The 20,954-nt window shown below is 52.3% G+C and overlaps 7 protein-coding genes across 7 annotated transcripts; 4 read left to right on the top strand and 3 right to left on the bottom strand.

The window, feature by feature from the left end:
* Positions 1-35: 35 nt before the first annotated feature.
* Positions 36-1,021, top strand: CONPUDRAFT_154181 (uncharacterized protein; the record flags this gene model as incomplete). Its single annotated transcript, XM_007770757.1, has 4 exons — positions 36-137; positions 186-289; positions 354-833; positions 883-1,021. 4 exons carry the CDS (start codon positions 36-38, stop codon positions 1,019-1,021), a joined length of 825 nt encoding a protein of 274 aa, XP_007768947.1.
* A 599-nt stretch (positions 1,022-1,620) lies between these two features.
* On the top strand, positions 1,621-4,182 carry CONPUDRAFT_165732 (uncharacterized protein; the record flags this gene model as incomplete). Its single annotated transcript, XM_007770756.1, has 7 exons — positions 1,621-1,665; positions 1,711-1,890; positions 1,943-2,139; positions 2,192-2,402; positions 2,470-3,493; positions 3,555-3,824; positions 3,891-4,182. 5 exons carry the CDS (start codon positions 1,621-1,623, stop codon positions 2,650-2,652), a joined length of 816 nt encoding a protein of 271 aa, XP_007768946.1. The 3' UTR covers positions 2,653-3,493; positions 3,555-3,824; positions 3,891-4,182.
* A 647-nt stretch (positions 4,183-4,829) lies between these two features.
* Positions 4,830-6,731, bottom strand: CONPUDRAFT_82497 (NADH-ubiquinone oxidoreductase). Its single transcript, XM_007770755.1, has 5 exons — positions 6,521-6,731; positions 6,274-6,437; positions 5,434-6,223; positions 5,247-5,377; positions 4,830-5,190 (listed from the first exon to the last, which is right to left on the bottom strand). The coding sequence occupies exons 1-5, from the start codon at positions 6,695-6,697 to the stop codon at positions 4,950-4,952; spliced, it is 1,503 nt and encodes a 500-aa protein (XP_007768945.1). The 5' UTR covers positions 6,698-6,731; the 3' UTR covers positions 4,830-4,949.
* Positions 6,732-7,254: 523 nt separating this feature from the next.
* On the top strand, positions 7,255-9,308 carry CONPUDRAFT_137474 (uncharacterized protein). Its single transcript, XM_007770754.1, has 5 exons — positions 7,255-7,421; positions 7,490-7,767; positions 7,817-8,159; positions 8,222-8,379; positions 8,449-9,308. Exons 1-3 carry the CDS (start codon positions 7,278-7,280, stop codon positions 7,911-7,913), a joined length of 519 nt encoding a protein of 172 aa, XP_007768944.1. The 5' UTR covers positions 7,255-7,277; the 3' UTR covers positions 7,914-8,159; positions 8,222-8,379; positions 8,449-9,308.
* A 55-nt stretch (positions 9,309-9,363) lies between these two features.
* Positions 9,364-13,517, bottom strand: CONPUDRAFT_82493 (glycoside hydrolase family 15 protein). Its single transcript, XM_007770753.1, has 32 exons — positions 13,411-13,517; positions 13,315-13,342; positions 13,230-13,248; positions 13,064-13,131; positions 12,921-13,003; positions 12,832-12,866; positions 12,708-12,778; positions 12,251-12,641; positions 12,119-12,198; positions 11,883-12,061; positions 11,705-11,784; positions 11,590-11,653; positions 11,460-11,540; positions 11,378-11,411; positions 11,307-11,323; positions 11,223-11,250; positions 11,155-11,169; positions 11,095-11,108; positions 11,026-11,043; positions 10,967-10,974; positions 10,883-10,913; positions 10,728-10,824; positions 10,668-10,676; positions 10,575-10,585; positions 10,506-10,522; positions 10,253-10,449; positions 10,100-10,171; positions 9,969-10,051; positions 9,846-9,918; positions 9,730-9,794; positions 9,649-9,675; positions 9,364-9,585 (listed from the first exon to the last, which is right to left on the bottom strand). Exons 1-32 carry the CDS (start codon positions 13,482-13,484, stop codon positions 9,507-9,509), a joined length of 2,148 nt encoding a protein of 715 aa, XP_007768943.1. The 5' UTR covers positions 13,485-13,517; the 3' UTR covers positions 9,364-9,506.
* Positions 13,518-15,430: 1,913 nt separating this feature from the next.
* CONPUDRAFT_56038 (MFS inorganic phosphate transporter) lies at positions 15,431-17,740 on the top strand (the record flags this gene model as incomplete). Its single annotated transcript, XM_007770051.1, is given in 14 exon segments — positions 15,431-15,580; positions 15,638-15,656; positions 15,716-15,738; positions 15,796-15,913; positions 15,960-15,995; positions 16,050-16,109; positions 16,162-16,422; positions 16,479-16,723; positions 16,740-16,846; positions 16,915-17,051; positions 17,110-17,193; positions 17,249-17,355; positions 17,425-17,569; positions 17,628-17,740. 14 exon segments carry the CDS (start codon positions 15,431-15,433, stop codon positions 17,738-17,740), a joined length of 1,605 nt encoding a protein of 534 aa, XP_007768241.1.
* An 814-nt stretch (positions 17,741-18,554) lies between these two features.
* Positions 18,555-20,528, bottom strand: CONPUDRAFT_165728 (uncharacterized protein). The gene is made up of 3 exons (XM_007770752.1): positions 20,358-20,528; positions 20,010-20,286; positions 18,555-19,960 (listed from the first exon to the last, which is right to left on the bottom strand). The coding sequence occupies exons 1-3, from the start codon at positions 20,441-20,443 to the stop codon at positions 18,560-18,562; spliced, it is 1,764 nt and encodes a 587-aa protein (XP_007768942.1). The 5' UTR covers positions 20,444-20,528; the 3' UTR covers positions 18,555-18,559.
* Positions 20,529-20,954: the final 426 nt, after the last annotated feature.

The following is a 20,954-nucleotide window of genomic DNA, read 5'->3' as shown; positions in this document are numbered from 1 at the left end:
CCCTCCACAGCACCTTCATCAAAGGCAACAGCGTCATGCTAAACCTAGCTGACGACTCACGTTCTCCCGTGGGTGCTCGCAATGGCGACTTTATCTTTGAACATCGCGTGTATTCAGGCGACGGTTGGACCGACTTGGTAAGCCTTCGAACTCTTCGTGACTTGATCTAACGTTTTTCCCCCTAGAATATCATTGTAAAACAGTATCACACAGAAGCCGAAATTGAGCGAGAGCATGCCGCTCTATTGCAGACCGGCCACACCCCGTACAACGCTGAAAGTCTCGCGAGGTATGTTTTTTGACTTATGTATTCATTGCTAGCTGACGCATATAACAAGTCCTTTCAATTACAGATTCGCTGTCGCCGACCAGCTCACCTATCTCCTCCCGGAGCCGCGCAACATCAGGATGCTTCGAGAGTGCTATCCTACTCGCCTTTTCTGCATCAAGCCTCGGGTTGTAATCCCGCCTAGGTTCTTACGACGTGGTTCTCCCCCGATCATCAATAACCACGAGCCGATGGTCAATGACGAAGTAGACGTCGAACCGCGGGCTACCTCTCCTCTATGTGCCGAACCAACTCTGGTGGAGAACAACATCGAGGACGAGGATGACATCGAGTATGTGCGTTCCAGCAGCGCCGATCTCCCTCCTCTCGCCGTACTCATTGACCGCATCATGTGCGAGAGGAGGGAGCAGAACACAATTATCATCGACGACTCGGACGACTCGGACGCGCCTGATGCACATCCTGTGAAGCGCCTCCGGGGATCAACTTCTGATGATGCCGAAGATCGTCGGGGCATGGTGGATGCCCATCTGTTTGACGTTTTGTATGTTTTCTTTTTCTTTTTCAGATGTATTTCTTATGTTTTTTTTCAGCGCCTCGGCTCCACCTCGCCATGTGTCGCTACCACCCCACAACCAGCTTGTCATTGCCGCTCAAAACATATTGCGGACCGAATTTGGTGATCTCGAGCCCATCGAGGAGACGTCTGACGTCAATGTCTCCGATGCCTGATAGTGCATTTGCCCATTGTCTTGTGATCCTTGTGCTACCAGTCGTCGAGTAGTACACGCTGTTATGTTTTTGCTATGTCGAATTGAATGTTTCTTTTATTGTATTTTCCGCTGCAATCGGATGTGTCCAAAACAAGGTGTACCCCTAATACCGGGATTTCTAATAGCGTGATCAAATTAATTGATGCGGTGCTATATTTATTCCCCCGATGAGATCTGATTTGGACTAATAGAGAGGAGGTTGTATTTTTAGCTCTCCAAAATGTCCCGAATCTATCCGAGGTGATCCGACAGAGGGTGGCGGACCAGTGACGGATATCACCGGGCTCGCTGTAAGTAGTAATTAAACTAAACCTGTTTGGGCTGCGAGCTCAGCCGTAGGTCTTTATAAGGTAATTTATGTGTACTGTTTCGGGATGAGAGGAGCTATAGACCAATGCCATGAGACGTATACCAATGTATGCAATGGCTAGTAGGTTGATCTTTTGCAGACTATCCATAACATACTAGCCGGTGGTCCGTGTATATATATACACATTTTTTTCGGCTTGTACGTTGATTTTTTTTACATAAAAATCAACGTAGTCGCGGCTGATTTTAATGTCGAAAGTCCGGTGGACGGCCGACGCGTTTTGGAACTTGCAGGTAAGCATTCAATTATCTGCCTACATCTTATTAACTTGAGTACAGGATCAAATTCCCGAGGACAGGAAACCGTTGACGTATATTCTCTACGCAGACAAGGCAAAACTATCGTCATTTGGACGAGCAAAAGGATATCCAGTCGTCGCCCGCATAGCAAACCTCCCGACCTCAATTCGCAACGGGGAAGGATTTGGCGGCGGCCGAGTCGTCGGTTGGCTACCAATCGTAAGTGCTCACACGTTCTCATAAACGCGATCAGGTTTTAATGCAATAAAAGGTCAAGGAAGATAAGCGACAGCGCAACAAGCCGCCTTGGGCGGCCTTCAAGAACGTCGTGTGGCATAAGTCTTTCGAGAGGATCCTCGAAGACATTGCCGCACACTCCAAGTCCGGGTGCTGGATTCGATGCTGGGACGATATAGAACGCAAGTTTTATCCCCGCGTCCTCGTCCTTTCTGCGGACTATGAGGGGCAGTAAGTCTCTATTGATATCTCGCCAAGTTGTTCTAAGTTTTGTTACTACTAGGTGCGTTATGGCCCTCACTCGCGGTGTCAGCTCCAAGTACCCATGTCCCATTTGCATTATCCCGCGGGAGGAGCTCTCAAACGTCGCCAACCGGCCCGTTTACCCACTTCGAACACGAGACGGCGTCATCGCCACTCTGCACAAGGCCCGGAATGAGTCCCGAACGGAAGGCGAGGAGACGTTGATGGCTGAGGGGCTGCGGGACATCGACGTATGTTTCTGTAGACCAGTCACTATGCTTATCATACCTTTGTAGCTAACAATCTACGTATCGCTAGAACGCGTTCAACGCTGTCGAGAGCGCCGACGTACACCGTGCCCTCCCCTTCTCCAACTTGGCTCTCTTGCTCTTTCACCCTCCTTCCCCATCTCCGCTTCTTCCTCCATCTCCTTTGCTTTCCTCTTCCCCTTCCCCTGCGCAGAATTATCCAGCTCAGACGCCGCCTCCAACAACGCCGTGAGCCACTCCCTCAACGGCGGGCTAGAGCTCCCTCAGGTCGTCCAGCGCTAGATCACGTCCCTCGTCGTCGGGTGCATTGCACCGAACATCCCGCCAAAACCAATGCTGAAGCCGTTTGCAACCGCACCCGCACAGAGTCCACCGCCGTTACCAGCACCGCCAGCATGGCATTGGCGCCGCCAACGTCGTCGTCCAGACTCGGGAATCCGGCGCGCAGGGATGGAAAGGATGGTGTCGTGCAGTTCCGCGCGGATGCGGTGGACGTCGAGAGCGCGGTACGGATCTGATGGCGTAGGAGCGCTTGAGGTTGTGGAAGAGGAAGATGACAGGGACAGGGACGATAGTGTCGCTAAACGAAGGGGCGCCAATACGGCAGGCTGAGTATCCCTCGCCCTCAACAGGTGGCTGTGCCCCTCGAGCGGCTCTTTAATCTTGTCGGTCCCGCAGCGTCGCACCTGCGCGGGTGGATCGCGAGCGCGGCGGAGTAGTTGTCCAAGCCGTTGGCGGCGACATCGGCGAGCACGGAGAGGGCGCTGCGCATCGCGCTGGGGTGGTTGTACCCCGCGCCGAAGTAGATTGCGTCGAACTTGGCGAGGAAAGGTGTGGTTTGAATATCACAATGCTTTCTTCGAGGACGGGGGTGACGGTGTTGTAGATGGGCATCCAGTGAAAACTATGACGAGCGCAGGTGCAGGTAGGCTTTTCCGCGGTGGGTGCAGAGGTAGAAACGTCGGGGTCGGACGAGGGAGAAGAGGAGGATGGGGACGGATAGAGTGGCATTGTACACGCGCTGGCGGGGTCAAGCTCAACGTCTCCATCGACGTACTCGATGTACTGTTTCTGTCAAAATATTAAGGCTTATATTGGCTACCTAGATATCGAACGCCGCCAACACACGCACCTTCGCTTTCGTCCTCCCCCCATCCAAGATCTTCCCCAAAGCCCGGGAGCCGAAATGTAATTGAATGTCTTCGAGCATAACGGGAGTCGATTCCGTAGCGCCTTCTTTCGCTTAGCGAGCATGGCGATGAAGATGTCGCACCATACCCAGAAGAGGACGGTCTTGAGGGCGCGAAGGTCGGCGACGGATCTGAGCCGGACTAGGATGACGATGTTGGTTTGAGCATATCTAAGCATTTCCATCTGAAACAGCACAGAAATTGTAGCCAAGCACTGGACAGCGAAAGGAGGAGGCCAGTGAGACAAGGTGATAGTACAGGTGAAAAGGCGCATACATACGTTGCATCAATGGTACCAATGAGGCCGATTACGTCTGCTGTGTACAATAGGCGTGTACGCGAAAGGCGGAAGCCGGTGCGTGTAGCGCAGACGGTACGCCACACATCTTGAACCCACGAGAAGAGCACCTCAACGCACTACCTGGAGAGGTTGTCGTGCGATGCCGAGTTGAGCATGGCTGGGTGGAGGGTCAGACGACCGAGGTCGTTGACGGACAGGGATGTTGGCGTTCATCTTTTTCATGTGGTACAATGCGCGATTAAATGTGTTTGGATGGGTTAGGACAGGGCGGCGAGGATGTTGAAGGAGTGAGCGGATGGGATGTCAGAGTAAATGCGGTGCTTCACGCACGACTATCCCCGTGGGAAATTTCCTAAAGTAGCCGACGCGCCCTCGCATATAAACCACTTGGTCACCATAGTCCTCCACTCTTTTTGCATTCCTTACATACCACAGATCTATATGCACGATTTGTTCCCTTGAATCTACCATGGTTCGGCTTGCTGCTGCATTAGGCTGCCTCCCGGTATTCCTACGCTCGTCGCACCTCCATGGCCCAAGCACCTCTGGTCCTCGTTTCCGGTACGTTCACGTTCTGCCGCTTAATAGTCAAGATATTGTCATGAACAAAAACGCCCCGGAAACGTCTCTATACTAGTACGCTCTCTCCCTGGATAAATGACCAATAGAAAAAGAACCAATGCATTGCTAGGCTGACAAGCACAATACATCCTATCGCACAGCCGTCTCAAGCTGCACCAACCTCAGTCAGTCAACCTCGTAAGTTCTCGACCCATACACACTCGCATCCATTTCCACAATCGAGCCTGCACCTGCTCCCACTTCTCAGTGTGCAGCCGTTCAACGGACTGGTCTAGAATGGGTGACTTGAATGTGATGTTCGAAGCTATAACCACTATAGCAATCGCACTACCCCTTGGTATCTGTATATTCGTCTGCGATGATAGCGAAGAAGGTTGCATTAAGAGACGAACATATAGCACAGTATCTAGTACGTAGCCATAGCCAATAAACTTTATGTTAAGCCCCATCTGGTCTCTATGCAGTTGGCTGTGGCTTGTCGCCTGCCTCGATGAGGTTCGGGCCCAGGTTATCCGGGAGCGCAAGCGTGGGGTCGGTGCTGCCCTGCATGCGGCCACCGAACATAACACCGCCGTGCTCGGCGCGGAATGCGTCGATGCGCTTCTCGACCTCAGGGCGGAAGTGCCGCATGAGACCCTGAATTGGCCATGCGGCGGCATCGCCCAGAGCACAGATCGTCCGGCCCTCAATTTGTTTCCTGCAAAGAGATGCAAACGTCAATCAACGCTAGGCGTAGTGTTGAAGATGACGTACGTGATCTCAAGGAGCATGTCAATCTCGCGCCGGTGGCCCCGACCCTCAACGAATCGGTTCATCATGTTCATCATCCAGGTCGTGCCCTCACGACAGGGAGTGCACTGACCACACGACTCGTGCTTGTAGAACTGAGGATATATATACGTCAGTGGAAAAGCCAAGGCTCAACCATCTATATGCTTACCGAAGCGAAACGGGCGATAGCGGAAACGATATCCGTGCTCTTGTCCATGACAATGACGGCACCCGTCCCGAGGCCAGATTGTGCGTCCTTGAGCGAGTCGTAGTCCATGAGCACCTCACCGCACTTGTCGATGGGGAGAACAGGAACAGAGCTTCCGCCAGGAATGATACCGAGCAGGTTATCCCAGCCGCCACGTACACCACCGCAGTGCTTCTCGATGAGCTCCTTCAGAGGAATACTCATCTCCTCCTCGACAACGCAGGGATTGTTGACGTGACCGCTGATGCAGAAGAGCTTTGTACCCTGGTTGCGCTCACGACCAAAACCGGCGAACCACGGGGCACCGCGTCGGCAGATGGTAGGGGCGACAGCGACAGTCTCAACGTTGGCGACAGTAGTGGGGCAACCGAAGAGACCGACGTCGGCGGGGAAGGGGGGCTTTAGGCGGGGCTTGCCTTGCTTACCCTCGAGGGACTCGATAAGCGCGGTCTCCTCGCCGCAGATGTACGCGCCAGCGCCACGATGGAGGTAGACGTCAAACCCGTAGCCGGAGCCACAGGCGTTCTTTCCGATGAGACCGGCAGCGTAGGCCTCGTTGATGGCCTGCTGAAGGTGGGCGGCTTCCTGGACGAACTCTCCACGCATATAGATGTAGGCGGCGGTCGCGTTCATGGCACGACCAGCAACGAGGCAGCCTTCGACGAGTTTGTGTGGATCACCACGGAGGATTTCTCTATCCTTACAGGTTCCAGGTTCTCCTTCATCGGCATTAACGACGAGGTACCGCGGGCTGCTCAAGTCAGCGGTCTTGCACGTCAAGGCTGACTAAGTGAAACTCACCGCTTGTCCTTTTCCCAGCCCGGCTTGTTCATGAAAGACCACTTGAGGCCACTGGGGAAACCTGCACCTCCACGGCCACGGAGACCAGAGTCCTTGATGGTCTGAATAATCCACGAGTCGCCCTTGAGGAGAATGTCCTTGGTTCGATGCCAGTCACCGCGAGTCTAGAATATCATAGAACGACGCGTTCGCAAAAGAAGGCATGCGTCAGTTATTCATTCAAGCAATAAGAAGCGCATATATGCACCTGAGCACCCTTGAGGCCATGGTCGTGTCTGCAGTATGCGTTCGTGAAGATACGGTCCTGGTCCTTGAGGCCACCATACCGCCGCACGGGAGGGTCAGCAACGGTGGCAAGGCCACGACGAAAAGAACGCGAGGCGTGCCGCGAGAGGGCAGCAGCAGACTTTTGGGCCTTCAGCATGGTGAGGAATGAGAAATGGTGTTTGGCGTCGTTGAAGCCAGCGGCGACGCTCGCCAGCCAGTTTCGTCGGAGTTTGTTTCCCGGACGTCCCCGACAGTATAGCCCCTATGTAACTCAGCACCCGTTCTCTCGCGCCTATTGTTCAAGTTGAACTTGTTTTCGCAGCAAGCCTTTGCGCTCTCCCGTTGGTTCCACAAAGCTTATGTCCACATCCATTTGGTTCGTCTGTAATCCCATTGCCCCTTTCTCTTCACCAGCCACCTACGTCTCTCCAAGTAAGTGAGCATTGCTCTCGACGGTAACACATACACAAGCATCACGGTAAGGTGGCAGAGCGACTCGATCCCTCGCTGGAAGGGACGTCATCGATGGCATTACCCATGAATGAGAAACCTGAAAACAACTGGCAAGTTTCTCGCCCCCGTCTTGGCTGAAAGTGCTAACATATGATTAAGAATGAAACAACCTCTGAAGTCATCTCGCCGAGTTTGGGTATATGCTTATGCATAGCCCAGCTTCCAGGCACCGACATGCCCCACATGCTTCTCATTTCAATCCCATAACTCCACGAGCCTTTGCGATGGAGCTCTCAATAAGTGAATGCCGCTCTCGTCTCGGAATAGTTAGCGTTAGAGCACCTCGTTTCGGGTCCCGGCGATCTCGGTACACGCAACCCTTGAAACTTGAAGAAGCGCAACCATCGCGACACGGTGACTCGGTGGTGGTAAGGAACGGCCCCCTCAATGAACAACGAAATAGTGTATTTGACGCCTCTGTTCTTGCTGATTGGAGTGTTTTCCAGGTAACCAAACCTGTGGTCTATGGGCCCTAGCCTCCTATTTAAGCTCTCAGAACGCAGCCCTCCCTTGCTATGACCTATCAGGAAAACATTTCGGAGAAGAGCCACCGTTTCTTCCATGTTTGCACCTTGAATGTCGTAGCGAGTTGGTGGTAACGCAAAGCGCCGAGTTCCGTGCAAGCCGGTGTCTCGGTAACTCACCAAATCGCCCTCAGGCACTCGGCGCTCTGGGGTCTTCCGATGAAATGAAGACGCTCGACGGAACGAATCGGCGAGTTTCATAAATACAGTAACCCGCATAAATTGCTGAGTCAAGCCAGACCACGCTGTCATCGGCCAGGCGCTAGGAGTTCAAGGTCCTCACCTCACATTTTATTTTTAGAATGCGCGAAATCCCCTGAGCGGCTCCAGGTGTAGTTCCACATGCGTTTCGAATTTTGCTCACTTCGACAGGCGCAGCGATCTCATGCACACTCAGGGGTTATGCACGGAAGGTGCATATTCAGCTAGATGGCCCCTCGACTCAGCTCGTCGCCTTATAAACGGCCCGCTCGTATACGCATTCTTGGGCATCAGCTTTGGTACATTTCCTCGCAGCGCCGGTAACTGAACACTTGCCGTCTCCGAGGATCCGCTCAAAGTCAGTTCGACCGTCAGATCAGGGTACGCATCCGTTCAAACAAATTGTCACCCAGGCAACATGAGCTCACTTTTACGTACCGCAGGCCTACATCTCCGTCCCTGTGCTTGATCTGCATACACTTCGAATTGTACCTGTGGTGGTCAACCACTCGGTCCCATCGCTCGCTCGTCCCCGCCGCCCATTTTTGCGGCGTCCACTAAAATCCTTCAGGAACATTTACGCGCAGGACTACTGCTTGCTGTAAGCGGCCATATCTCTTCCAATGGTCCGGCACATTGCTGACGAAACTCGCATTCGTACGCTGAGCAGACGAAATCGCACGTCTTGCACAGGTTCTTCCTGGCGACGCATAAAAGCTTTGGATCCGACCCTTCCATCTCTTCAGACACTCGACGTCTTCTACCTCTCTCAAAACCGCCTTTTCAAGATGTTCAAAGCCCTCGCTCTCACCTCGCTTCTCATCCTCGCCACCCAAGCTATGGGTGCCGCCGTCGAGCGGTCCGCCATCCTGGGCCCTGGCCCCGAGTGCATCCACGAGAACGGCTCGCTCTACTGCCCCGGCGGTAAACGCGCCGCCCCTACTCCCACCTACACTCCGTGCGGTACCGGTACTGGACAGTACAACTGTCCTATCCAAACCATCACTGCGCGTGCACCCGAGCAGACGTTCACGCCTTGCGGTACTGGCACTGGGCAATACAACTGCCCAAACCAGCCCATCACACAGCGCGATACTCCCATTACTTCCTACAACCCAGGAGGTCCTATCATCACCGCGACTCCTGAGAAGAGATCCAGCTTCAGCATCAACGGGGGCGTTGGACCTGTTTGTCACTCTGCTGGTCACTCCGGCCCAGGAATCATCTGTCCTTCTCGTGAGTGATGTGCTTGTCCTCCATCGCACTAAACTCATTGTAACCTTTCAGATTGGCCTTAAACGTCACTTCCTCGGCGGTGAAAACTTCGCGTTTACGAGAGTCGTTATCGTCTTAGTTTTCGTCTCAACTTTGTTCGTTCGTACTACTTGCCATGGGAATTTGGGCATTTTGGGTCCGTCACAGGGATTTGTACACTATGATACTGCCGAGATAACTATTGGCTTTGCTGATATAACCTTTTTTATGATTTCTTTTATTCCCGTTTTTCATCGTAATTATGACGGTTTTATCATGGTTAAACCAATGATAATGCTCCCTTAAGTTTTGAAGTAACTTGAATATTGTCGTCTTTTGGCATAGATGCGGATATTCGTATGCCGCGTGGTTGATTGGAATACTGGAGTCTATTGGTACATGGTTCAGGTCATAGACTACGTATTACATTAAACAAACCAGCGACCCGTACACTTAGAGCTGACGGCACCGCCCCTAGATTGCTGCCAATAAGCTCGCTGGTGCTTGCATCGTCCTGGACAAGTTGTACGCCGCCGAAATCAGCGTGACGTGCCTAGCAATCCAACAGATTGTCAGCGAACTTGTTCATCGCCCAAACCTGCGACATGTGACTTACGTAAAGCCCTGCACTGCATTGCCGAGTCTATAGGACATGTCCTAAGCAAATCGTGCGTGAAGGAGAGGAAGGAAGCATTACCCTTCACCCGCTTCGGATATCTCCTCTGTGCATAGTCCGACGTGGTTGGAGAAGAGGAGGAAGTCCTGTACAGTCCCGTTGAACACATATTCACGGCAAGTGGAATGAATGCAGACCTCAAACATAGACATGGCCCGCTTGAGCAACGCCGGCTCGTACACGCCGGCCCGGGCCAGCGCCTCCACGCACCTGCATGAACATAAGCGTAGTACACGCGCTGAATACTACAGCACACTCACCAAAGCGTGCACAAGCAGAATGTACCCTCACCGCCCCCGACACCATCATCTGATTTGGTGACGTCATATCGATATACAAGGTTCTGCTATATGTAAATCGTGATCATATCTTGGAGTCACTATTCGCTCACGTTTGACGTAAGACCTCCCCGCTGCGGCGTTTTGAGGATCTGCTTCAAAGTGCTGACGAAGCGCGGGTCGGACTGTTATCAATGCAAGATAAAACAGTGAAGATATGTCAGCAATTTCATAGTCGCTCCTGTTTCATCGGAGAATGCACGCACAGGTTGGATGAAGAATACCAGCGGCATGATGAGCACGGCTGAGTCAAGCACGTTCGTCTCCTCGTAGCACTGCCCGAAAGACTGTTGTACGGGGTCCCAGGACTTGTGCATTACTTGCTCGTAGATGTCGTCGCGGGCCTGGAACCACGCCAAACGGTTTGGGCATGGAAGCGAGCGCTTATCCGCGAGTCGCAATCCTACAATACAGTGGGATTTGAGGTTTGAGCCGTCTCGCGTGTCATAGGGGACTTACCTCTATCAATTGCAACCCTATTGCGCGCGTTAACAGTGACCAGAAAAATGTGTCCTAGGGGGCACTTACCACATCATGATCTAGGGTTTGTGAAGATGTCCATGTTACAGTATCGGTCATGAATGTCGTGGTCGCCGCCGCCTCAAAAGAATACATGCATACCTTTGAATACTGTGGGATATGGGTTAGCAAAAGAACATGCGACGTTAGAAGAAATGTTACAGTGAAGTGGCGTTTCTTTCCTCGAACTTCCCTAAAGCACTGCGTCACAATTTCAACCTGAGACCGCAATGGCCTATCACGGACTGACCAGATGGATCTACATGAATCATGTCAGCCCTTCAGTTACTTTCCAAAAGCGAAGGAACGTAGTTTACAGATCAGGCTCGTTGTATTGAGCAACCACATCTGTCAAAGTTTCAGCATCAGGTCGGCAATCGATTGGCGGGAGCGCATCTCACAATCTACACTACATCGAAGCATCAAATGAGGCTTTCACCAACACGGACGAGATGCTTACAGTTCTCTGACTTGCACCCTTGTCGTTTCAAAGTTAGGTCAGGGAAAGACAATGAGAGGAAGATGTCACCAGGTATCGTAGGACTAAGGTAATCAGTAATGTCCGGATGGAGGTTCAAACGTAACTTACCAAAGGGCGGCCATACTTAGTAGTAGCCGAGCAATCAGCGCGATCCTAGTAAACAACGCCAAGCGCACCTTTTGTCCCAAGTATATACAATCCATCCTGCGTTCACGGAGAGAAATCAGAAGAGTGTCGAGGATGGAATAGGAGCGCCTCACAGCTCGCCGTAGATGTCCTGGACGAGTAGATCAGCATACGACAGAAGATTTACGGATTTGACGGCACTTACTAACTGCAAGTGGTCGGCAGCGCCATTGCCGATCCTGTAATGCAATAAGGGGGAATCACCACTGGCAAATCGTGCTGCTTACCGCACAGGCTTAGAGCCCTTGTGCCCATCGAAATGATTTAGCTCAATCTCTTCGAGATCCTTACCTCCGTGGATAGTATACCTGATGTGATACAATATGTAACTTACCATACACCAAAGGGTACACTTACATTATCTGGAGCGATCCATCAGGATTTTTGTCTTTTAGCCGTTGGATTATGAACTCCGTGTACGCTGATAACGACATATGTGAGTGCGGGTTACGTTACGTAAGGAAGGGCTCACCATTGGCTTCTTCTGTGAAGCCCAAGCGTATGAGAGCATACAAAGTAAAGGATGAATCACGGATCCAAGATGCACTGTAGCGTACTAAGCATAGCTCATCCACTAGTCGGGGAAAGTATACCGGTAGTCCCTATTCATCTGATCAGCTTGAAGAACGTAGATGTTTTGTGAACAAACCTACCAGTTTCTACCCCCGCCAATGAACTCCGGTAAACTAAACGTCGGACTGGCGATGACAGCACCTGTCGGCTCGTATATGAGAAGTTTGAGAGCTAGGGCGCTTCGATGGACTGCCTCCTTCCAAGACCCTTGGTACGTTGACCGACGGATCCAAGAGTTCCAGTACGTGTTGGTGGACTGCGAAATGTTGATGTTAGCTGCAAATGACTGCGCCGGCCAAGGAAACCGGCCAACCAAGAAGAGTCTCTCGAGAAGTTCCTTCGTCAGTATCGGATCATCGAGAGCCCGCAACTTGGACGTCCCGATGGCAAGTGCTAAAAACCGCGTCGATGACATCCTATCCAGATAAACTATCAATATACTAACCTTCAAGCGATACTCCCAGCTCTTCCGCCTTCTCCTGTGTTGGAACAGCGTTGGGCTTAGTGGCCTTCGTTGGGGGTGTTCTCAGCACAAACGTGACCCTTTGCCCTTCCTCGAGAACGAGGTCGCACACCGCGCTAGGACCAAGGTGTCCTTGTCCAGTAAGGTCGAGCTTCTTCAACCGAACCTTGGGATCATCGACATTCTCCAACGTTGACTCAACGACGTATCGTAGGTCGAGATCGAGGTCGCGCGATTTGAAGAGGGCCTTCTCATGAGTGCCTCGCCCTTTGGATTGACTGTCGTCCGGGATGAACTCGAGCGTGTGCGGGTCGCGCGCATAATTGAATGCCGGGGCGCACTCCATGCGGATCGGGAATGCACCGCGGACTACCTACGGAAAGAAAAGTGGGATTGTGCGAGCCCCTTGGACAGGGACGTGACCCTATTGGCCACTCACCTCGACGCGACGGATCATCCAGAATAGCAAAGGCTTCTCCGAGGAACTGTCCTTCTGACGCGGCAGAAAGTCTCGCGCGGTATGAGCATTGACGGTTCTCGTATAGGATACCGGAAGGACGTACCCGTGACGCTAACCACGCCTTGTTCGTTAAGAAACCTAGATAGAATAAGGTTTACGATACTGGCAAGTTAGAGAACGAAGAAGACGAACTTTGTTTGAAGAACATTGGAGCTCGGGAGATAGTTCTGCTTGGTGGTAAAGGGCACAGTGGGTGTGATGGAGAAGTGGCCACCCTATAACGAGGGCGACAGGTTGCTACGATGGTGTGCCGAGGGGATGGAAACTTTACGTACCTTGTCCTTGTCGAGGATGCGAGCAAAGATCGACGGAGAGTCAAAGTTTGGGACACAATAGCTTTCCACTTTGGAGTCAGGGACAGAAGTTGCGTAGGTTCGTCGAGGCGGAGACAATCGTTGTCAGTTGACTGGTTACATCTTCGCGGATGCCCGTAAGACCCACCAGATCCGTCTATACTAATCTATGCATAACAGATAGCTGTCTTCACTTTCTGAAAAACCTTGAGCATCAATGTAATACGACTCACAAGGGCTGCCGTTCGCAGGTTCCCAATGCTGGGACACGCGTCGTCTGTAAGCCCCACCCATACTATGAACGCGAATCACCAGACGAAGAGACTCACAGGGCGTGATCAGAGATCGGGTTGTATCCACGGTCGCCCGAGGGGTCGCATACATTCATCTTGGCGCAGTTCATGTTGCTTTCTGTAGCTTGAAAGTGGAAACTATCGTCTGGCTGGAGTTGGCGTGGGGGAAGGGTTGGATAGGAGGTTTATTAGGCAAGCGAGCTAGACCGATGGCACGGGGTTAGAGCCATAAATAGGCACCGATGAGGACGCACTACTTCCGTCAGCATGCCTTCGTCGCAGACGTCGTCTCCCTGGATCTCGCACACACCGGCAGCAGCCGGAATCGATGAAAGCTGCGATTCATATCCTGCGCTTTAGTGAAGGCAAGTCAGCATCATACACCGAGTGAGACCGAGAAAACCGCAGTACGATTGGGGGTAGTAATACCAGTGGGACGTGCAAATGTAAACTTGCTGGATTAAGTAATTGGAAATAGATTTGGCCAAAGGCACGTGACAATATTGTGTCCAAGCGGGATGTTTTTCTTGACATATACAGACGATGATAATGATAGGACAGGGTGGGCGCAACGATCATTTGCACAGCCAGGCACCGTAACTTCATTTGTTGAGCTGGCCGCGTCGGTATCGACCGGGTCGGCCATTGTTTACCACACCACGGGCAAACTGCTATTTTTTGCTGGAGAAAAAAGAGAGAAAATGCGTGGAGGTGAAAACCCCCTTCCCCGAGTTTTCACCGCGAGAAAAGTCAAAGGAAAGATAAACATTGCACCCGAGGGAGCACCTTTTCCAGGCGAGAAAAGGTTAACAATTCCCCAGAGTCGGCAAAATTACCAAATTAGGCATCCATAATTGGACATTTATCCTTTTCTCACCCAGAAAAGGCGCTCTCTCGGGTTCAATGATAATCTTTCCTTTGACTTTTCTCGCGGTGAAAAATCAGCGAAAAAGGTTTTCGCCTACACGCCTTTTCTCTCTTTTTTCTCCGCCGAAAAATGGCAGTTTGCCCGTAGTGCCATGATCTGTCAGCTCCAGTTCACGAATCAGCGAGTGAACGTGCGTCGGCACTCCCGACGAATTTCCCCCGTTCGGCCCAGCCAGCACTGCGTAGGTTCAAGCGCTCAAAGTCATATGCTCTGCGACTGTGTGCAGATATGTGCAGATTGACGCGTTCAAGATGTAAATAGACCTTCGAGCATGGGCAGATGAGACAAGAGTGAACGCGATACTACCACTGTACAAGAGCTCCGATTTTGGATAGCGAGATGAGACGTCAGAAGACAACCTGTATCTGTTATAGATGACTGCGTTGATGATGATAAACAACCGGTATGAGGCCGTCATCTTCTAGGCTCTGATTCTCAACGTCGACGGCGACTTGGAAGATCCGCGAAAGATTTCCCTTGACAAGTAACGGGGCGTACGTGAAAGCTGCATGGCCGATCTATTTCAGGTTAGAAGTACATACCATGACCAAGGAAAATGAAAGTGATGTTCCGTAATGTGATCACAGTAGATCCCCCATGGTTTCATTGCGCTATTCCTGCTCCCTGCTCTTAGTATTGTGTGCTCGAGATAGAGAGGGATAGAGATGGGGTCGCAGTAGCTCTAACCTGGACAAAGAACTCTATCAGCGAGGGTCTGTTTCTCCGCCTCGGCGTGGGAAAAGCACCAACGAACGTGTGTGATGATTCAATAGGGGCCGTCTCCTCCGCTTGGGCGCGTACCACCTGCCCATCAGCTGTACCCGACCAGCCTTATAACATCCCCGTCCTGTACATTTCTCTCTTCTTCACTCTTCACGCCTTCTGTACGACGCTCGCGTCGCTGCTCTCAGTGTCTGTCAGTCAGCCTAGGAAATTTCGGTCGATCGGTTGAAAAGGTCCGTTCCTGGTTTAGCCTCATCTAGCCGTCTCGCCGCCGGCTCATTCATTTCCTCGTCCGGACAATCAAATACATCCTTCGTCCCGTCCAGCCAGATAAACACCCGTGTGCACCTACTCGGGTTCCTCTGTCCTTGACCACCTCCCTCACCTCCGCATCGCCGAACGACCATGTCGGACCACAAGCACACCGACTCTATTCCCTCTTCTGATGATACCCAACGCTATCGCTCTGGTCTGGAGGAGTTTGAGCGCGGAGGCGAAAACAGGCCTCCGTATGTCTTGACCTGGCCGGAAATGAAGCTCCTCGGTATCGCTGGTGTGAGTTGTTTCTTGAATTCATATACTTCCTAAGCTGACCCGGCCACCGGCTCTCAGGTTGGATTCTTCCTTGATGGTGCGTGCTAAAGACGCATTTGATAACGCATATATCGACTCAGGTTTCGTATATGCTAGCCTACGACCTGTTCATCATCAACGTAAGCTGAAAAAGAGTACCTCATCGTTGTATTGTTGCTTATTTAAAGCATCGTCAGCCCGTAGCTACCATGCTGCAGTACAGGCTCTATGGATCGGCACCCTTCCCCGCCAATCTGCAGGGTCTTTTGAAGGCATCTGCCAACATCGGCAGTGTTATTGGGCAATTCTCTTTTGGTACGTTTCTTCCTACTACATGATGCATTTCGCTGATTACGCCTAGGCTACATGGCTGATGCGCTTGGTCGTAAGGCTATCTGTAAGTCACCGTATAATCCATCTTTTTAAGCCGATCTCAGTACCGTTCGTCTAGACGGAAAAGAGCTGATGCTGATCATCTTTGCCACCATCATGAGCTTGACTGTTCCTACCGGTGAGTATATTCCAGTGAAGTGTCTACTCAACCGGCTGACTAACGTCAATAGGCACTCTATCTGCCAATAGCTGCATCATTTACCTCACGATCTGGCGTATCATCCTTGGTATTGGTGTGGGCGGTGACTACCCTATGTCTGCTTCCGTCACTTCGGACCGCGCCGTCCTCCGCAAGCGCGGCACTATGCTTGCCTATATCTTCGCGAACCAGGGCTGGGGCAGCTTCATTGGCGCTCTCGTCACTATCATAGTGCTGGCCATCTACAAGCATTCTATGAATGACTTGGGCGAGACCTCCAAGGTTGACGGAGGTGCGCTAATGTTCTCGAAAACGACTGCCCACTATATCTCAATTTCTTCTCATCAGTTTGGAGAATTGTCATTGGCCTATCGCTCATTCCCGCACTCGGAACCCTATATCAACGTTTGACGCTCCCAGAGTCCAAGCGCTTTGAGAACGCCAAGAACATGGAAGAGGAGCTCGACGAGATTAAGCAGGCTAAGGAGGCTAACACTACTGTTGGCCCCGCCTCGGCATCCAACACCAGCGTGCGCGACACTGTTCAGGCGACCGTCCACCAGAAGGCCCACTTCAGAGGTGAGAGCGGATTGGTCCTCGGGCCCGGAGCGTCCATGTTCACATGCATTTCTAGAATTCCTCACCTACATCTCGGAATGGCGCCATGCTAAGATTCTCATCGCTACATGTGGTTGCTGGTTCTTGCTCGACGTCGCGTGAGTACAGAAGCATTGCGCTATTTCGTGGCACACGACCATTAATTTATTCTCTTCCCGTCTAACAGATTCTATGGTATCAACCTCAACCAAAACGTCGTATTGGCCGAGATCGGCTTCGCAGGAAAGTCCGGCTCGGACTGGGAGAAGCTCTGGAAAATCTCGTTAGGCAATATCATTGTTACTGCTCTTGGATTTGTGCCAGGTTTGTTCCGCCACCTTCCTTCTCTGTGGAGTTGAAGCTTATCGCCGCCCACACGTAGGCTACTATGTGACCGTCCTAACTATCGAGAAGCTTGGTCGCAAGTGGATTCAGATCCAGGGTTTCCTCGTGACTGCTCTCTTCCGTGAGTGGCAGCCCTCTTCCTCGGAATTCTGGGTCCTAATATTTAATCCGCGCAGTGGGTATCCTCGCTGGCCGCTTCACTGAATTGAGCACCGCCGCCTTCATCGTCAACTTCTCGCTTCTTCAATTCTTCTTTAACTGGGGTGCAAATGCCACTACCTACGTGAGTTCGCCTTCGCCCATCTTATTCGCATATTCTACATTAGGCTGATCGATCGATCGCTATCCACAGTGCTATCCCGCGGAGGTCTTCCCCACCCGCTATAAGGCCTTTGCCCACGGCGTGTCGGCCGCCTGCGGTAAGGCCGGCGCTATCATATCAGCGCTCGTGTTCAACACGTTAACGGCCTCGATCGGCACGCCCGCTGTCCTCTGGAGTATGTTGCGCTCGTGATTGAACATTAAGCGCTCAGCTGACGTGATGTGTTTCTTTAGTCTTCTTCGCCTGCTCTATCCTCGGTGCCGCCCTTACACTTCTCCTTCCCGAGGTCCGCGGCCGTGATGCGGATGAGGTCCTCGCTCAGGAGCTTAAGGAAAAGCGGTCATAGAGGTTTCTCGCTCAGCGAGAAGTTGAGAGGATACTTTCGTATTTTTAGGATGGATCTAAGTTTGGGCTTGGCATGTACCTCCCCACTTTACCCATATTGCTTCGAACCTATGGACCCATCGATACACCTCGTTCTTCTAAAAAGCTGCGCATTGCACCGAGCCATTACCGGTATAATAGGATGACTTATAATCTATTCTCCGCCATACCTGTTGTCCTCTAAATGTGTACGATCAATTCCATTTCGCAATGCATTACGGCTCGTTCGACAGTGACGACGATGTAAGCAACCAGGTATAGGGATCGCAAGAGTGTTTGTTGAGAAACCGGGTCGATCATCGTGGCAAAACTGCATCATAGGTGTAAGGTGTCCGAGCGACTATCATCCTTCAGTAGTTGGATTTCTCTCGATCATTTCTATGTCAGCGCCCAGACATCCCTGTCATCCGCTTTCATACGCTGGTAATCTCTGAGAGCGAGTCTGTGCAGGCTGCGCTCTCGGGAAGCGCGCAAAGCTAGACGAGTCGAAGGCCTGAGGGTGACCGGCGTTGGCCATGAAGCTGAATTCGGCCTCCAGCGCTTCCTACATGTGAATCGTAGTCCAGTGCCTTGCACTCGCCGAAATGTACAACGGATGGACAGAGTACTGAGACCTCCGGGACAGGAATGGCGCCGGCAGAACCCGATTCCTCCATTGTCGACCCACTGACTATGCCGTTGGCAACAGGCTCCGTTTTTCGAGCGTCCTCAACTGCTCCAACCCTCACTCGCTAACTATGATGCACGGAAAGGCGAGAGTCCCAGTACGAGAGAGACCGGATTATTGGCACTGGCACATGGCCCTAGCATAGCGTCTAAACAACTCCCTCTTCTCTACCTCTGGTTCCTTCCCCATACTACCCATTACCGAGTTCCACGCGACCTCCTCGTCTTCCCGCTCGCAGTTCGGGTGCCTCAATCTTGGCACGAGCTTGCCCATAACATTCACAGTTGCCTCCATGTCTTCCTTGGTCTCCGGATATCCGCGGAGACGTAGACACGTCGCGTTCTCCAGACAACGCACCGAGTCCATCTGCGTCGATATCTCGCGGATGTTGGCCATAGACACCATTACGGGGATGTCAATGATCCTGATTTTGGGGCAGACCTGACCAAGCGCCAGCAGCTCCTGCAAAGAGAAGGCCTCCTGAGACGACGAAAGACGTAATACCTCCAGAGACGGCCAATGACACGCCAGATCCATCAGCTGCGGGTGCGTGAACGATCGTCCGTTTAAGTGAGTAGAAAGGTCCACGGTCGTGAGGCCGTAGAAGGCGACGAAGGGAAGTAGCAGGTCGTCAACAGAAGGTCGGTCCGAGTCGCGAGGGGAAAGACTGCGACCACTCGCTACGCGGAGCTCTCTCAGCGTTTCAGCGTATACGAGTTCCGGAAGAGCACTCGCGAGGTGCACAACAGAGTCGTCGGGAGATGCAATGGAAGACAGCACGCGAATGTCCACGCGTCGGACGACAAAACGCGTGTCTGGACCGCGATCGCCGAGCACGGCCTCGAGTGCTGAGATAGTATCCTTGTATTGACCACCACTAAGTATGAGTGTATCGATTTCCCGGAGCTTGTTACAAATACCCGCACGGGCGCGAGAGGGCGGACTGAACGCCCGAATCTCGAGGGTATCAAGACTCGATAACGACGCTAGGTGCTTCCATACGTGCTGGTCAATAGGGACAGCGCCTCCGATCGAGCGGAGATGCTTCCAGCCACAGATGAGACGCGCCGAGGCGTTCTGACGTATGAAACGCAATTCCTCCTGAACGTGGAATGACTCGACAAAGGGACAGAGATCGGGGGCGGACGGAGATGTTAGATTGGCGATGTCGAGTAACAAGCCGGTAGATACGTGCAGCTTGCGAAGACCGGGCGAAAGCAGCATGCGCAGAGCGGGGGCGGGACAGCCGTGCCCCAGCGCGAGTGCGCACAGATTCGGGAATAGGACTGGCACAGATGGCGCTGCGTTTACGAGGGCGTCGATAACAGACTGGTCGGCCATGATACTTTTGGGTCCTATGGACTGCGATCGTCGATACACCAAGGAGTTCCATCCCTCCGAGCTTATACGGCCAACTCCGGAATGAGGGACATGGCGAAACCCAATGGAGCGGACCTTGGCCGCTCGACTTCTCAGAAAGGTCCATTCTTTCTCAGCCATCTTTCGACGAAAGCACTGCGAAATCATGAGCTGCCAGAGGTGGGTCCCAGACACGACCACGTACCAAAGTCCAAACCCTCATCCCATTCCCACATTTACCAAACCTCCCTCCAGAGAACATTCTGGGCGAAGGCGGTGGCTTCAGGTTCCACAAACTCCGAGGCAGACACATGAAAAGCTCAAACCAGCTGTCGAGGTCCGCATATAGCGCATCGATGGCGAGGTCGCTGAGCGTTCTGGACACTTGGGAGAGTGTTCGAAAGGAGGGTCTGTCGTCGACGTGGCTGATGATGAGGGCCACTATTTCCGGAACCTCTAGACAGCGATGGGGTTTGGGGATCCTACATCCAGGAGAACAATCGAGAAACACGAGAGTGAGGGGGAGCTCAGCGACATGAGCGGAAGGGCACACCTTGATATATGCGGCTCGTCGTCTTCAAACCCGGTTATCCCTGTGCTCTTGAAGCGCGGCCAAGACTGAAATATTTCGCGAAACATAGAAGTGGGTAATCGAACAGGGAACACGGGATGACTTTCTGGAGCGAGTGTACCACTGGGCGAAGGAGACAGCGGTACAGTGCCAAGACGGTGGGGTAGGGGTAGCGTCTGTGGAAATCTTAACGCTTGATGTTATGCTCTAAGACAGCAGGAGACTAGGGCGAGGCACAAAGGAGGACGAATTGTTGACGACGGGCGTTGAGCCTATTTGCTCGGACTTGCTGTAGAGTACAGTTCCCATGACGCTGTCGGGCTATACAGTGGCTGAAGCCATCAGTCCCAGTCCGTGGATCTGGGGGAGAGACCATCATCTCAGTATCTGGGTGGATCGCGTCTGGCAACCAGCCAATATGCCACTAATAGGACCACGAAATCGTCCTCTAGACTTGGAGACCCGAGTCTTGTTCGCCTTTTTCCTAACCATTTTCTTCAGTACAATGTTCCCTGTAGGCATCCTCTTTTCTTGAAAGGCCTCTCGGGGCCCGAAGTATGTATGCAGAGTTGTAGATTG

Source organism: Coniophora puteana (genome assembly GCF_000271625.1).
Source record: "Coniophora puteana RWD-64-598 SS2 unplaced genomic scaffold CONPUscaffold_6, whole genome shotgun sequence".
Taxonomy (NCBI): Eukaryota; Fungi; Basidiomycota; class Agaricomycetes; order Boletales; family Coniophoraceae; genus Coniophora; species Coniophora puteana.
This window is presented reverse-complemented; position numbering and strand designations above follow the sequence as displayed.